A 16,785-nucleotide genomic window follows, 5' to 3' on the forward strand; every position below is an offset into this window, starting at 1 on the left:
ACAAATTGACCTTGAAATAAAGTTGTCATATTTATTCTTTTGTAGCAAATCCTTCGCATTCCATGACTGTGTGAAGTCTACGACCCATAGATATCACCAGATGCTGGGTACCTTCTGTGGTGATGCTCTGCCAGGCCTGTACTGCTGCCATTTTCAGTTCTGGTTTGTTTCTGGGGAGAACACATTAAATAGAATTATGGACAGGCAATTGACATGGACAGTCAAAAACATGGCAGTGTTACTTTTTTTGGTTGCTTTGCCAGTGTGTTTGGGGTAATTGTCCTGATCCAAAGTGAAGCACCATCCAATGCGTTTTAAGGCACTCGTATGGATCTCATTAGATTACATTACATTACATTATTGGCATTTAGCAGACGCTCTTATCCAGAGCAACATACAGTTGATTAGACTAAGCAGGAGACAGCCCTCCCCTGGAGCAATGCAGGCTTAAGGGCCTTGCTCAAGGGCCCAACAGCTGTGCGGATCTTATTGTGGCTACACCGGGATTAGAACCACCGACCTTGTGTGTCGCAGTCATTTACCTTAACCATACAGGCCGCCTAGATGTTTCTGTGCAGCTCTGAATTTATCCTGCTACTGCTGTCATCAACAGCATCATCAATAAGACAAGTGTGCCAGTTCTGTGGCAGCCATACATGCCCAAGCCAGAGCAGTTCCTGTCTTTTCCCACACTTTCTTCTTTCCATCACCTTTGTAGAGGTCTCATCTGGCCATGCTGTTCTTGAGGCTTGCATCCTGCGGTGAACCCTCTGAAGCTATGCTGGCGCAGTCTTCTCTTTATGTTAGTCTCTGACACATCTATGCCTACATCCTGGAGTGAGGTCTTGATCTGTTTCTAATCACAACTGAAAGTATTATTCAGTCACCCACCCAAATTAAAGCTGACAGTCGGCACTTTAAGCTCATATTCGTTGTTTTATTTCAAATCCAATGAGCTGGAGTACAGAGACAAAACAAAAAATGTGGCGCTGTCGAAATACTTACGGATAGCACTGTGTATAAACTTAAATATACAGTGCATAAAATATATTGGTAGATATAAAATAAACAGTACTGTATATCCTCAATGTCATCTTGTTTGCCCTAGAAAAAGAAGCTAATTAGAACAATACGGACAGGTTAGTGATCACCTCTCACAGTCCTTGATTGCTGTGTAAAGTGTAAACAGTTCCGTAATGTATGGAATCTCGCCATGGGTCCTGCTCACAGCCTCATCCCCCACACTGCCTCTGACAATTGAGCCGTGCAAGCAATTAATTTCAGCTCCGCCAACTCGTCTGCCTGGGCCTGCTTGTGCCGTGCAGCTGGTAATGGGACACGTGTTGACAGGAGATTAACAGAAAGGAGAAAGGGGGGAAAAAACAGCGTGAGCCCAACAGTTGTGTTTATTGGAGGAAGTGGAGGAGGAGGAGGAGGTTATAGTATTAAGCTTCAGGCGTCTCCGTCTTTGGCGGACGAGGCTCAGATAGGATAAATGGTTTACATTTGGGTTTATAAAGGCTAATCCTGCTCTTTGGCATGTCAAGAATGTCCTCGTCTACACACTTCAATAAATAATCATTTATTTTTGAAAATCATGCAAATCCATGTTGTCTTAATTCCTTTTTACAGTTTACACACAATTGTATACTCACAACTCAGCACGGCACACTACTTTGTGATATATTATGTTCCATGGCATTGTGACCATTGTTATCAAAATTCTTTACATAAGTAAAATACCACTTTTAATCTAAATTGGCTGCCCATCTGTTGTTATTGCAGTTATGTCACATTGTAGTATTACAAGAAGGAAAGCAGGTCTGCTGTCTATGGCAAGAATAGGACAATGTGCTATGGCTTGATGGCAGATGTGTGCAATTATAAACCAATGGTTAAATTATATTACAATAATAATTTATCATAAAATACATATCCTACTTCCAGATAGGGCTAGTGGCACTAACTGCACCAAACCTTTTTATTCTGAAGGTTTTATTTGCAAAGATTGGCATTTCAGTCAGAAACAACTGGAAACAAAATGGAGTATTCTACACATTGTTGCTTTACAATGATGTTCCATGGAATCCCTGAATGGGTATTGCTTCAGCTTCAATCAAAATGAGTCAACAAAGTATCCTTACCTACAGTAACACAGATGATGGGTGAAGCCTATAATCAAATCGTATATATCAGTATGCATTCTTGGCTGATGACATTGATTTTGGAATTTACAATAAAGCCCACAACACTTTAATACTATAGAGATATCGGTAATCTTAAACCTATAAAACATCTTCTTTTTTTTATGTGACATCGATCAACTTGCGTCTTTATTATTTTTTTTAACGGTTCTTGTTAAACTTGCATAATAAACATGCAATGACACATCTTCTTCTTCAAAGAGTAAAGATTTGATTTCATTGTATACAAAGATTAACTCTGTTGCTGTATTGCATAAGAGCATTACCAAAATAAAAAAACAAAGGAAAACAACAGCGAAATAATCGAGGTGCGAGGTGATTGAGCTTGATATGAATACCCAACATTTGTTCTGAGGCGCACAAACAGTATGCTCCCTCTCTCTCTCTCTCTCTCTCTCTCTCGCTCTCTCTCCCTTTTTCTCTCACACACAGACACACACACGCACACGCGCACACATACATACACAGACACCAAGACAAGTCAACGTACTGGACAGGACTACACATCAGCCAATGAGCAGACCAGTGATGTAGTCATGCTGTCATCTTCTCTTGCATAGCTCAACCCATGCTTAATAAGGCACTGTTTCCCCATCGTTGCCCTTGCCCCACGCTCCACAGACCCCTGTGTACACCCTCCCATATACAATCTCCATTCTTATGAAGAAATAAAGAGGCTTAGGATGAGCAAGATAATTGCCTTTTTTATACATGTGCTCTCGAAAGAAACATTTCCCATGAGTCTCCAGAAACAGTTTTCAAATCAATATGAGATTTTTTTGCTCTTTTTATGTCAGTTTTTTTTTTTCTTCTTGTATTTATGTCTTTCGCTTTTCGATGGGTTTTTCAAAGCAAATGTAAAGATGAAGCAGTTAAGTCATCAAAACACAATCGTTGTGCTCCAAAAAGCACACAGGGAACCATATACAGTGTATAATATATGTACAAAGTCTGAAAAGCATTCCAAATGAAGTAGTTCAAAGGTGTCTGGCCCTTAATGATCACGTTGTAGGGAAGGACCAAAAACTGTTCAGTTGAGCTGGTCTTCATATTGTTTGCGGAAACAGTCTCCGGCTGGAAAGAATTCCCAACAGCGCTCCTGGTACATCTTCCAGACGTAAGACTCCTGTCAGAAAGAAAGGTCCAGTGTATTTGTCTTAAATGACTGCGCTCATATATGCCAATCAAACTATTTACCTTGATTTGCAGACAAATACAGCTGATTTCAAATTTGTTGTCATTTTATTTATTTATGATACTTGATGTTTTAGTGTTTTCATTACAAAAGTAATAAAGCTTTACAGGGGCATTATTTTATTTTTGTACCCACGCACAATTATGTAGATAAACTTGACTAAACACAGGTGATGATACAGGGTACCAAGAAAACGATAGATTCAGATTTTTAACAAGAATGGCAATGCAGAAAAAGTTCAAAACTTTAAACAAAAGAGAGAGAGGGTTACCTGGCCTGTGTGCTCTGTTTCATCTTTGTTAATGAGATACATCACAAAAAATCTGAAAAGAGAGCAAGCCAACATTTTACCACTTTCCAAGCCATAGCTGACATGCTGAAGATGAATACTGATTTAATGCAAATTAATAAAATTAAAATAATAAGTTATTAGGTAAGATTTATATTGAATATTCTTTTAAATTCATGCAATAATAATTCATCTAAATTACGGCACTGCAGGGCATGGGCTCCTTTAAATTATTCAAAGGCACACACATGTATTCAGAATAGCACCAGCCAGAAGAAAACATATTTTCTGGTCGTTAATAATAATTATGGAACACTCATCACAGAAATCTTTTCAGAAGCACTGCAGAGCAGTGACAGATCACTCCTTGTACCATGCCACTGGATTATCATGTGTAGGCAAATCTACTCAGAAATGAACCCAGGGACAGTTTAGTAAATCTCATACATATTCCGAGGTGAAAAAGAGACAAGCTTAACAAGATTAAACTGACTATAATACCATAAATGACAGCATGTTCTACATGTATGTATGCATTTTGATAACTTCTAAGCTCTCGGTAGAAGAATGCAAATTTATGAATCCCATGAAATTATTAACGAAGCCCATTAATCATAACCAGGGCCTGTTCAGTGTAAACGACAGCAGCTACAGGGACAAAGTTAGCACACTTAAAGCCCAAATTCCAAACTCCAACAGACAAACATTCTAAACATTTTTTCCTTGTGGAGAAATATATTATCAATAATACAGTGATCTAAAGTGCTATGATGTTATTTTTTCTTAAAACTGCAATAATGTTCTTTTTGAGTGCTTTTAAAAATATTTTGATATCACATTAGAGTGACAAAGGACCTTATCACCGGTGTGTTATGGCCCAACCATTACATTCTCAGTAATAGCTACTTGGAATGTGGGAGATTTACAACCCTAGGCCTTTTCTTTGTGCGCTAATTGTAAGTCGCTCTGGATAAGAGCTTCAGCTAAATGCCTAAAATGTAAATGCAAATGTAACATTTATGCTAAAATGTCCCTGCGGAAGTTGAGCTTCCATCTGCCACTATCATGCCCTCTCTGCCTCGACTCCTCCAGATCAATGGTCTGGTTACTGGTTACTCCAGCGGTCGTTCTGCATCTGTGATCTTTGGCGAGGGGGGGTGGGGTTGGGTGGGGGTGAAGTCAGCTCAGGGTCTGCCTCAGTGATGCACATCGCCAGCACTTCACCACGGTCCCCGGTGACATCAACGGCGGCGCTACTCACAGATAGTTCGCCAAGTTGTGCTCCTGCAGTGTGTGCGTCTCGAAGCCGTGGGGGACCGTGTCGAAATAGTCGTTCCCGATACCGCAGATGAAACATTTGGTCTGCATGAGAAGAGGGGGGGGGGGGGGGGGGGGGGGAAGAAAAGTTGTTTTGCTGATGCTACCTGCTAACCACTGCAGTCAACAGTTACATCCTCCAGTTGTTCTGGTAGTATTTGTTGCCACTCCATGTGCTTGTGGGGATTATCTATTCCCTTGAAGAATTCAAGGGATTATTTGAATAAATTCCTTGATCACTTACGAAAAAAGATTTCCTGCTCTGTTATTCTGCAGCTCTGAAGGCACATGCAATTCGTTTTTTAATCGGAATTCAGTTTCAAAGGTAGCGTGACCAGATGTGGTCTGTTTGTACGGCTGATAAATGATAAATTACGCCTTTATCAGAATCTGCAAGCTTATTTTTCCTCACCATTATCTCTGTATCATTACAAAGGTGGGAGATAACACCATTTGTCAGTACTGCAGGCTTCTAAGGTCTAACCAGGGACTAAAGATCCCAGAATCAATTTAATTAATGCCAACACTCACATGAAGACACTTTTTACCTTCCAACTGACAGCAATCAATGAACTAAATTGACATTCAACAGAAATGTGTTCTAAATTCTCTGGACTAAACTGTCTCTAATTACTATTTTAAGAATGTTGGTGCAATACTGCAAAAGGGGAAAACAATTATGTCAACAGTGGCTAATAAAGCTTCCTAATAACTCAATCACTGCACTGATCTACGATTTTCATATTAGAAGTATCAGTGTGAGTGTTTTTAGCAGCTGCTAAAATGTATAAATAGTAGCAGCAGTTACCAGCAATAACCACTGATAATCTTGTAGAAGCTGTGGCATTAGTCTTACTGTAGCCACCTCTTTCAAGTAACAAGTTATCGAGAGGTCATCACTTCAGAGTATATTTTGCCACACTAAATCTTCCTCCAGTTTAATTAATCTCTGGAAAGCATACAGCATGTTGTTTATAGTATGCTTTCAAGAGATTATTAGCCTTCTATATGAAAGTGTATACATACACAATTTCAGGCAATTGAGGGGCGCCCTAATAATAAGGATATTGGCTGTTAGTCTGTATGTCAGGGTTTTGAAAATGGCCCACATTTGAAGCCTTGTTCATTTGGTTTGTTGACTGAATATAAAACATGTGGACACTGGAATTGACTTGCAAAGGGGTATGGATCAGGACTGGCAAATGCCCCTCATGGTTTGACATTCACTGCCCTTTTTGATGCCTCGATTTCAATGCAATCTTCCAACTCACGGCAGGACTTTCAGCCTGGGTTGTGGCTGCCTTTTCACTTAAGATGGAGAGTCTAAGTGACAGGCAGCAAGAGACCCTCGGAGACCAGCACAATCAATCACCGCTCATTAACGTGCTTTGCCAGTGTTTGGCAATGGCCTCCAGTGAGCGTATCCTTACGTTGTACATCTCCAGTCATTTGCCCTTACCCAGTTTCGATTTTGCCTCCAAATGAGTAAAACTGTATAAGATTTGTATTCATGTGACCTTTGCGCATAGGTTTACATTAAAGCGCAAAGCAGTTAATCCCCATTAGAGCTACTATGTTTGTATTTGCTTCTCATGCATCAAGGACAGAAATCAGGTGACCTCGATTGACACGGGCCAAGACATCAGCATCATTTATTTAGCGTCTTTATTTTTCAGGAGGCCCTCTTTTCCGAAGTCCTGAAGAGAATTTCTGTGGTCTGTTTCGCGAAAGCAACAAATCAACCGTTGCAGCACACTGACTTGTCCCTGACAGCATGTAGACCCAAAAACACTATCCAGCAAACCCCTGGAGACACTATCCCTGACTTGCTGGCCTTCCACTGTGAAGAATTCAAAACTGTACAGCACATCTTTCACATATTCCATTTAATATGCAATTTCTCACCTCCATGTCCTCTTTCACTTGCTCTTGCTGGTCACGTAGCTCACCAAAGGCATCAATTATTAAACCTGAGGGGAAACAGCCACAATCAGAACATAGATGCATCTATTTTTATTCAAAGTTCTCTCTCTCTCTCTAAGTAGTTGGACAGTGGTACGATATCTGTTCTTTTGGCTCTGTACTTCAGTACATTGGATCCAAAATGAAAATGAATATGAAGTTAAAGTACAAACTGCCACCTTTAGTATGAGGGTATTTACATATCGGGTGAGCTGTGTAGGAATTGCACCCCTTTTTATACACAGTTCCCCCATTTTAGGGGACCAAACGTAAGTGGACAGCTGATTATGATTAGTTAGGTGGAATCAACTGCTTCCTTAGTGCAAGTATAAGTTCAGCATCTTGTCTTGATTCTAAGCTTTTGATTGCCTTTGGAGTCCTTAGGATTACCATAATAAACTGTTTGGAACATCATTGAGAAGAAAGCGAGCACTAGTGAGCTCAGTAATTGCAAAGGGGCTGGTAGGCCTAGGAAGACCTCTTCAGTTGATGCTTGAAGAATTCGCACCATAATGAAGAAAAAACCCCAGACACCTCAGAATCAGAAACAGTCTTCAGAAGGCAGGTGTGGATGTTTCAGTGACTACTCTCTGTAGAAGACTTCACAAACAAATCAACATGAGGCTACACTGAAGATGCAAACCCCAGGTCAGCTGCAAAAACAGGACGGCCAGGTTCCAGTTTGCTAAGTAGTACCTAAAAGAGCCTGCAGAGTTCTAGAAACAGGTCTTGTGGATAGATGAGATCAATATTGACTTGTATCAGAGTGATGGCAAGAGCAAAGTGTGGAGGCTAAAAGGAACTGTCCAAAAACCAAAGCACCCATGCCTTGTCAGTGAAACATGGTGGTGGGGGTTTTGTAGTTTGGGCATATATAGCTGCCACAGGTGCTAGCTCACTTGCCTGCATTGATAATGTAAATGTCTCAAAACTCTGCATATTTGTCACAATAAATGGTTTCAGATCTTTAGATAAAATGTAATATTATTAGACAAAGTCAACACAAAGCACAATTTTTTAATTCATAATTTAAAAAGTAATAAAACAGTTGCATCAGCTTTAGCAGTAATAATTACAAACAAACGTTTCCAATAACAAGACATCACTGTGGAGTAATTTTAGCCCTTCTTTAACTCTTCTTTACAGAACCACTTTAATTCAGACAGGCCATTTCCTGTCATAGCATCTCTACTGGGTGCAAGCAAAGACTTTAGACAAGAAATAAGACACATTTCAAATTCTAATCTATAAAAAGAAGAAGCCTCCTGGAGAGTTTTCAAAGCCCTCGGGGCAGGAAACGCTGGCGCCCCATTATCTTACGCAGGTTCCCAGGCGTTCTCACCCTGAATGATGGCAAGCAGAATGACGATGACGAAGAAGAAGAACGTGATGTCGAAGATGATCCGGTAAATCTCGTACTCGTCTCCCGCCGGATCCTCGATCTGGTCACCGATGCCCCCTCCGGCTCGCACGCCTACGTACATGTGGAACATGTAGCACTGCGGAGAGCAGAGAAGAGCGTAGAATCAGCCTTGCACACTCCACTATGATGATCTGCATACTCAGCCTAAAACGCAGGATGCTCATGTAACAGGTGAGAAATTGCCTGAGTCCGAGGTGGGATTTGAACCCTGGCCTCTCACTTGTCCAAATATTTGTTGAACGAACGCGTTACCAGTCAGCTAAAGACGAACTCGCCCCTAGCCAAGGGCAACAATGTTCTTTTGAATTTATTTATTTTTAAAATAATTTCTATCCGATTTTTCTCCCAATTTGGGACCCCGTCTGATTCAATTAGAGCCAGTATTAGATACACCGCCCACACCCCGTCCCTCAGCGGCCAACGGGAGAGCAACACGCCTTCTTCAAGCCGTCTCGCCTCCCAAGCTGTAACCGTGATTCCGAGGCGCCCAAGGTGCTTGTTTCGTGCGGCAATCTACTAACCCTGCCAAGTCCCTCCCTCTGGAGCAGCGACCCAATTATTGCTGCTCCACGTGAGCCGGCCAAACTTGGCTTTTGGCAGGACCAAGAATCGAACCCCGGTCCCCGGTGTGCAACTGCAGCGAACTGCAACCACGAGTCTGCTGCGTCTTAGCCTGCTGCGCCACCGCGGCTCCGTTCTTTTGAATTTGAGGGTTACGTCATCGGGGAGTGTTGTCGCGATAACCTGCTACCAGCCTTCGCTTTCACTGCACTTCACCATGCTTACTAGCAAACTAGCTGAGCTAACCATGCCACACTCAGCCTAAAACACAGTAATATCTACACAGCATGCACCCTACAAGAAGTGAAGCAATATGCAGCATAATTAATTCATATTTTCAATATCATATGGCACTGTTTGAATGGCTCTGTCATTTTGTGCAATGGGGTAAAAGCAGCCAAAAATGTACCCATTATACAACAATTTTACTGTATATGTATACAATCACTAACTTATTGGTCTTCTATTGCTGTAGCCAATCCACTTAGAGGTTTGACGCGTTCAATTCAGAGTGGTATGCTCTTCTATATATCACTGTTGTAATGTGTGGTTTTTTGCGTTACTGTCACCTTCCTGTCAGCTTCGACCAGTCTGGCCCTTCTCTCTCTCATTAAGAACTTGTTTTTGCCTGCAGAACTGCTGCTCACTGGATGTATATTGTTTTTCGTACCATCTCTGCAAACTCTATAGACTATGGTGCATGAAAATCAGCAGGTTCTGAGATACTCAAACCACCCAGTCTGGCACCAATAATCATTCCATGGTCACAGTCATTGGATCACATTTTGTCCCCATTCTGACATTTGGTCTGAAAAGCAGCTGAACCTCTTGACCATGTCTGCATGCTTTTATGGATTTAGTTGGCTGATTAAATATTTGCATTAACAAGCTGGTGTACAGGTCTACCTAATAAAGTGGTCACTGAGTGTATATTCGTATTCTGTATATACAGGCATACATTATTTGTTCAGTAATCAATTGCTATTCATGGTTATTGGTATTTCAAGTTTTTCATACTTGGGTGCACTACATGTTCCTGGTAGTGCAATGCATAATGGGGAAGTGTACACCTCATTGACCACCATGGGGGGCTTTCCAAATATTTGACCCTACATACTCAGTATGACATGTTGCTTGCCGCACGCAAATCATGCATAGAAGCTCATTCAGAAAAATATTGGAGCACAGCGACCTTCACATTTAACGGAACTACTGTGAAATCTATTTCCATAACAGAGGCCCTGCATGTCAACCGGAGGGATTTAAGTCACCAAGAATTGAGAGTCCGGGCTCAAGCTAAGCCCCTGTCACCTTTACTGGAAGAGACCAGACGGCCCTTTCAAACGCTGAGCGTCCTTAATAGGAAAAAATAGCTCGGAATTGAATGCTACGGGTGACTGACTCTGAAAGGATTAAGGGAAGGGATGCAGACCATGATGTTGGGTGTCTTCCGTCGCTTTCAAGCTCCCCAACGGGCAAAGACACGGGCCTTTGGCCATCGTATATAGTCTTCATTACAGTGAACTTGGCGGCCCATAACATAAACACACACACACACACACACGCACGCACGCACCCAGACAGTCTCCATCTGCTGTCGACATTCATTTTAATTGAATTCAGTTTGATGAACAATTACAATTGTATCTCCACATCAGGCCTGAGGTCAACACAGTTAACTGACTAGATATCTTACAAAATCTGACACTGGCTCTGCTTTCCCTCTGTATGTGGCCAAAGCTAAGAACAGGAACAAATTATTCTGTTTTTCTGTATGTCACTTCGCTTAATACTCTAATTGGTCTCAATTAAAACTTGGAGCAATTAAGGCTCATTTAGATGCGGCATAGTATCAGGGAGTCCTATGCAATTAATGATCATTATCAGCACAATACTAATGGGTTCTGAACACATTTAATGACCACAGTTATAATTATTTGAACAGCACACCTCTCTCCAGTGATATCTAAAGTTCAGTTTAATCAAAGAGTCAAAACGTATTAATATGTAACAGAGAAACAGCCTGGATAAAGAGGGGGTAGAGAAAGCAAAAGTGCTGAAGTACTAACAGTGAGCATGTCGTCACACTTCATGTCTGGAGATTCTCCGTCCTCGCTCTTGTTGTAGAATTTGCGGAAAAAGTTGAAGGCCACCACAGTGTACAGGTATACCACCACGGCCAGTAGTCCCACCGTCAGAACCAGCTGGTGAGCACAGAGGGAGAATTAACAAAATAATGATACACAGACACACACACACACACAAAGTCTCCTTCCATAACCAAACGAACAGATACCCCCATGTACACAAGTGCATATTCACGCACACACAATTATAGTCACCCTCACATACCCATGGGCACACTCACATACACATAGACATATACAGACACACAGACACACACGCACACAAAATCTCCATTCATAACCAAACAAACAGATACACCCATGTACACACAAACACATACCGTATCCACACACACAATTATAGTCACCCTCACATACACATAGACAAACTCACATACAGTACCCAGACACATACCAAACACAGAAACCTTAAACACACACTGCACACACACACTCACAAATGCTATCCAGGAGACTTTTACAGAGTTTACAGATCTCTTTACTTCGATGCAGTGCTCTCTTGGACAGCCAACACAATGTGAGAACTGAGAAAAGGATAGGACTACGCAGGAGGAGGGACGGCCTGCTCCGTACCTGCTTGCCGTTGTGGGTGACCGAGGACAGGATGGTGCGCAGGGTCTTAAACCCCATGGCGATGTCCAGCAGGTGAGCAGCAAAGAAGAAGTTATTGTAGTGCCCCAGGATGGACATGGTCATGTACCAGGCCAGGTAGAGGAAGGACTGCAAGATCACAGAGCCGTTAATGAGGGCAAGCGCAGAGTTGGCTGGGTCAGTGCAGCAAAAGGCCCTGCGAATTCAATCATGTGCGCTGTGCTTTCATCTAAATGGTTGGCATTTATATAGCGCCTTTATCCAAAGCGCTGTACAATTGCTGCTTTTCATTCACCCATTCATACACACACTCACACACCGACGGCGATTGGCTGCCATGCAAGGCGCCGACCAGCTCGTCAGGAGCATTGGGGGGTTCGGTGTCTTGCTCAGGGATACTTCGACACAGCCCGGGTGGGGGATCGAACCGGCAATTGGAACCAATTTTCAGCCAATGAGCTTGAATTATTGTAAAGTTATACAATGTTTTGGTACTGTATCAGGCCGTCAACTGTATATTTTAAAATCCAAATCAAGGACTAAAAACACAGGCAAAGGGTGAGTCATCATGTCAGTGAGCCTTTTTCAATGATAGGAAGGGATTTACAATGGTCTTGTAACAATGTTTTAAAACAAAAATATTAGCTATTGTAACTTTAAGTATTGTGTGACTTTTTATGCATGTAATTAGTAAGCGACACATATATGACTCACGTTGTCTGTGAAGACCACTCCCAATTTCCAGATTTGATACTTAACATCGACGGAGTTCAATCTGCCAAAGGACAAAATTCTTCATGTGATTGGGGTCACAGAGCAGAAAAACTAATTTATTGCACTGTACATGCGCTAATGAGTCTTTTTAGTCAAAGAGAAAACACATTTTTAGAATATGCAATTTCACCTCAAATACAATTTTTGTTTTAGTCCTGCACAATTCAATTTAATTTCTCCATTCATACTTTGTGCTTCAGTAAACCCATCTTCACACACGTATTACCCCTGACACATCCAATATTAGTGCGTCACAGCATTCCACAATCCTTCCCATTACTGCCACCTTCTGAAAGAACATTAAATAGCATGATAGAAAATCTCATTTTCTCAAGCTAAACATTTGGTATAGCTTCGGTAATAAAAAAAAAAAAACGAAAAGAAAGAATACTGCAGGTACAAGGAGCTCTGCCGTTCGGTAAAACGGATATGTATTGTCGCGGGAGACAGGGTTGTGTTCTTGGTGCCGAAACTCACACGGCAACTAATGAGCTGTCTTTCTTGGGTTTCTTCTTCTCGTGTGCGTCGCTGAAGTCCAGGGCAGCCTTGTCCATCCCCAGTAGCTCGCTGATACGGTCATGTCCGTAGAACTCCCCATATTTATCCATCACCTGTCAATGAAACACGACCGAAACATGACCACAACATACAGGCAATACACAGTGCAAGATAAAATAGATAAAAGATAAAAGATAAAAAAAGTTATGACCTAAGGCATACTGTAAGGAAGTACCATGATTTAGTTCACTCAAGTCTCCTTACATACAGTAAAATAGAAAGAAACAGAAAAAACATATTACATAAAACATTTCAAGCATTGATTATTAATAATCAGGGTATTTAAAAAAAACTCACCTTCCTTTTCACAAATTTGTCCCAGTAATTATTTGGGAATGACCTGATTGTCAGAAAGAGAGCAAAAAATTAAAAAAATTAAAAATCCCAGTCAGTAATGCAAACCTAAAATGACAATTATTTTCTAAAAACCAATACTGGATCTATGTGGTCATGACAAGCTTGGGAACAGTGTTTGCCATTCAAATGTATAGTTAATATACCTTCCGTATGCATACACTTACTGCTCAATTAAATTGAAATGATCAGTAAGATAAACTATTGCCCCTTTTGTCTGGCAATTGCAGCTTCCCGCCATTGTATAACCTGACATTTGGAGGACAATTATAGCTGCCATGGCCTCTTAAACCCTATTTTTCCAAATAATTGCTTGTTGGCATGCGTTAATTAACTGAGTCGTTATCTTGGACTTACTGTGTGTTAATTACAAGCCTGTCCCATTGCCCTTTAATGTCATCTTCTGACGGCTGTTCCGTTATATAGAGTCCGTCGAACTCCAACTTCCTGGCTACCTCCTTCTCGCGTTTAAATATCACCAACGGGACCTGGTGATATTAGGTAGCAAGCAATAGAATTGTCTGAATTGCTTTGTCTGAATACCTGCAGTGTAGTTGGTAGGGAGTCAAATTTTCTTTTTGGAGGGGTTAAAAAAGTGTGTGTAAATGCACAGAAAAATGTCCACTTCCAAGTCAACTGTGACAAAGAACATACAGTATGAAGCCAATAGGGATTCATATGTACTCTTGTACCAGAGTGTACCAGAGTTGATTTAACACTGAAAAATGCAGTCTGTGCCCAGTTAAAAATACATGTTTGTACAGTATGACACATAATGTCAAGATTCAACTGGGATATTGAGGACATTAGTAATATCATTTACCCATATTGTGACAGGTCTCATTTAATTCTATTATGATTTTATGAAATCTCATTAAAAACATAATCATGGAGTATAATACCATAGATAGCCATCTACTGCAACCCAGGGGTAACAATTAAAAAGCCCCACCATGGTGAAGGATTCTATTCCAGAATCAAAATGACTTTGTTTGAATATTTAATCCCCTGGAGAAAATTGGCCACTTAATTATGAACTCATTTTCCCACAGGATTGGCAAAATCTTTTGCATGAATTAAATACACACATGCACATACACAGATATACACTCAGTGAGCACTTTATTAGGTCGACCAGTACACCAGCTTGTTAATGCAGATATTCAATCATGTGGCAGCAACTAAATGCATAAAAGCATTCAGACATGGTCAAGAATGTCAGAGGGGAAGAAACGTGATCTCAGTGACTTTGACCAAGGAATTATTGTTGGTGTCAGACAGGGTGGTTTGCGTAACTCAGAAACTGCTGATCTCCTGGGATTTTCACCCACAACAGTCTCTAGAGTTTACAGAGAATGGTGTGAAAAACAAAAATCATCCAGTGAGCAGCAGGTCTGTGGGCAAAAACACCTTGGTAACGAGAGAGGTCAGAGGAAAAGGGCCAGACTGGTCAAAGCTGACAGGAAGGTGACAGTAGCAGAAGTGGTATGCAGAAGAGCACATATGAACACGCAACACGTCACACCTCTAAGTAGAGTGACTACAGCAGCAGAAGACCAATAAGTCCAAAACAATTGGTCTAATAAATACCTAATAAAGTGCTGACTGAGTTTGTAAAGACAGAGACATACTTACAGACACACACACACACACACAAATGCACACACAAAACAGCATGCTAGCCCACCTTTAGGCAGTAGTACCCTATGATGCAGAAGAAGGATATGACAGTGTGTAAGATGGCCAGGATGCGGAGGGTGGGCTCCATGTAGCCACTGCTCTCCTCCAGGACAAAGTGCACCGTCACAGTGCGGTGGGGCACGCCCTCCACCGGGCTCCACCTCACGCTGGTGTCTGATGGCCCCGCGTACACCACCTCCTTCTCCTCCACCACCGCCGACGACGTGGACACCTGGGGAACGGGGAGGTGGAGGAGGTGAGACACTGCCCCGGCAGTGCCCGAAATCGGGAGATGACAACAGTATGCTGGGGGCCAAAATCTCCCTCACCTTGTAGAAGAGCAGGATGAAGTTGATTGCAAAGGCAACAAACAAAGCCAGCATTCTCATGTTGTAGAAATTCCGGGCAAAATAATTCTGCCGATGGGAGAGACATTCAGCAGCATTAGTTTGTGAGGACGTGAGCGACTGAGTGGTTGTGTGGGCGAGTGTGAGCCTGTAGGTGTGTGTGAGAAGGTGTGGTGAGTCTGGGTGGGTGTTGTGTCTGTGTGCGTGTAAGAGTGTGTGAGAATGTGTGCTGAGTCTGGGAGTGCATGAGAAATACTTGAAAATGAAAGTAGACAATATCCTGAAGCAGGTTTGCAGATTTCAGGACTCTTACAAGCAGCTTCCTCTGATAAGCGATGATTTTCTTCCAGAAGGCAGACTCCTGTAGCTCTGGCTCTTCAGATTTGGAGGTGTGGTGCTGTCTGACTTTCTGTTTTGGCTTCTCATCCTTTGGCTTAACATCTTTTTCTCCATTCTCGCCCCTAGTTTGTTTAATTGAAAGAATGATGGACACATTAGAATAATCACGGGGGAACTTCATGGCCAAATTGTCTTCATTTTCACAAATTTGGAATGCACTTGTCAGCCTGTCCCACTATTACAACGTCACCTGTCTAGAAAGCAATTTAGAAAGCACACTAGCACGCAGGGCAATCGCAGAGGAGTCGATATTTTTCTGTGAGACACGGTATACTAGGCAATGCCCAGTGGAACTTCCGGGAAAAGCACTGGCACAGTGAAGTTTTAATTCACTGAACAGGGACCCAGGGCTTTTACTGAAAACACCACCCAGAAAGCTCTTTGATGAACTGGACCTTTACAAAAGATGTTAAGAGTGCTGTACACATTAGGTTATCATACGCATTCCCATGGCTATTAGATGGACAATGCAGCAGAATACAAATACATCATTATATGGTTTGTGTTCTGCACATACTCTGCCTTTTCTGGTTCAGACTGGCTTTCTTCTTTTCCTTCTCGGTCTTCCTCTGTGGACCCTTGCCCCTTAATCAGAATAAAAAAACAAACATTAAGGAGGAGACTGACACTGTTATCACACAGAGGCAACCTCCAAATTATAGAAAGTGTGGAGAGGGTGTCTCACATTTAAAACAGCTTTAAGCTCCAGGACTGATAATGTACTGCCTAGCAGAGAAACATGCTGAGAAAGCTGCTCATATTTGATGCTTGGAACATTTTGACACTGTTCCACATTTTACACTGAAAACTCACCTCGCAGTCAGAACATGACTAAAATATGAATAAATTTAACACCAGGGTAGCTGTAAATATCACAATCTGTGGATATTATCACAGAGATAAATTCAAGGCATGAGGGTATGGAGAACAGCAACAACCTTTCAATATCTATCCCGGTGGATTTCGCTTATCGCTTATTGTGAG

The 16,785-nt window shown here is 41.7% G+C and overlaps 1 protein-coding gene across 1 annotated transcript in view; it reads right to left on the minus strand.

Moving 5' to 3' along the window:
• Positions 1-1,566: 1,566 nt before the first annotated feature.
• LOC133121743 (ryanodine receptor 2-like) overlaps positions 1,567-16,785 on the minus strand; it is a 174,010-nt gene continuing 158,791 nt past the window's right edge. The window contains exons 90-104 of the mRNA XM_061231182.1: positions 16,319-16,386; positions 15,716-15,863; positions 15,385-15,471; positions 15,063-15,287; positions 13,733-13,863; positions 13,319-13,361; positions 12,941-13,074; positions 12,404-12,464; positions 11,672-11,818; positions 11,021-11,155; positions 8,310-8,466; positions 6,911-6,975; positions 4,950-5,050; positions 3,671-3,722; positions 1,567-3,330 (exon numbers count right to left, since the gene is read on the minus strand). Of these exons, the coding sequence (XP_061087166.1) occupies positions 3,235-3,330; positions 3,671-3,722; positions 4,950-5,050; positions 6,911-6,975; positions 8,310-8,466; positions 11,021-11,155; positions 11,672-11,818; positions 12,404-12,464; positions 12,941-13,074; positions 13,319-13,361; positions 13,733-13,863; positions 15,063-15,287; positions 15,385-15,471; positions 15,716-15,863; positions 16,319-16,386 (1,650 nt within the window). The 3' untranslated portion in view covers positions 1,567-3,234. The remainder of the gene's footprint in view (positions 3,331-3,670; positions 3,723-4,949; positions 5,051-6,910; positions 6,976-8,309; positions 8,467-11,020; positions 11,156-11,671; positions 11,819-12,403; positions 12,465-12,940; positions 13,075-13,318; positions 13,362-13,732; positions 13,864-15,062; positions 15,288-15,384; positions 15,472-15,715; positions 15,864-16,318; positions 16,387-16,785) is intronic.

This window comes from Conger conger, chromosome 2, assembly GCF_963514075.1.
Source record: "Conger conger chromosome 2, fConCon1.1, whole genome shotgun sequence".
Taxonomy (NCBI): Eukaryota; Metazoa; Chordata; class Actinopteri; order Anguilliformes; family Congridae; genus Conger; species Conger conger.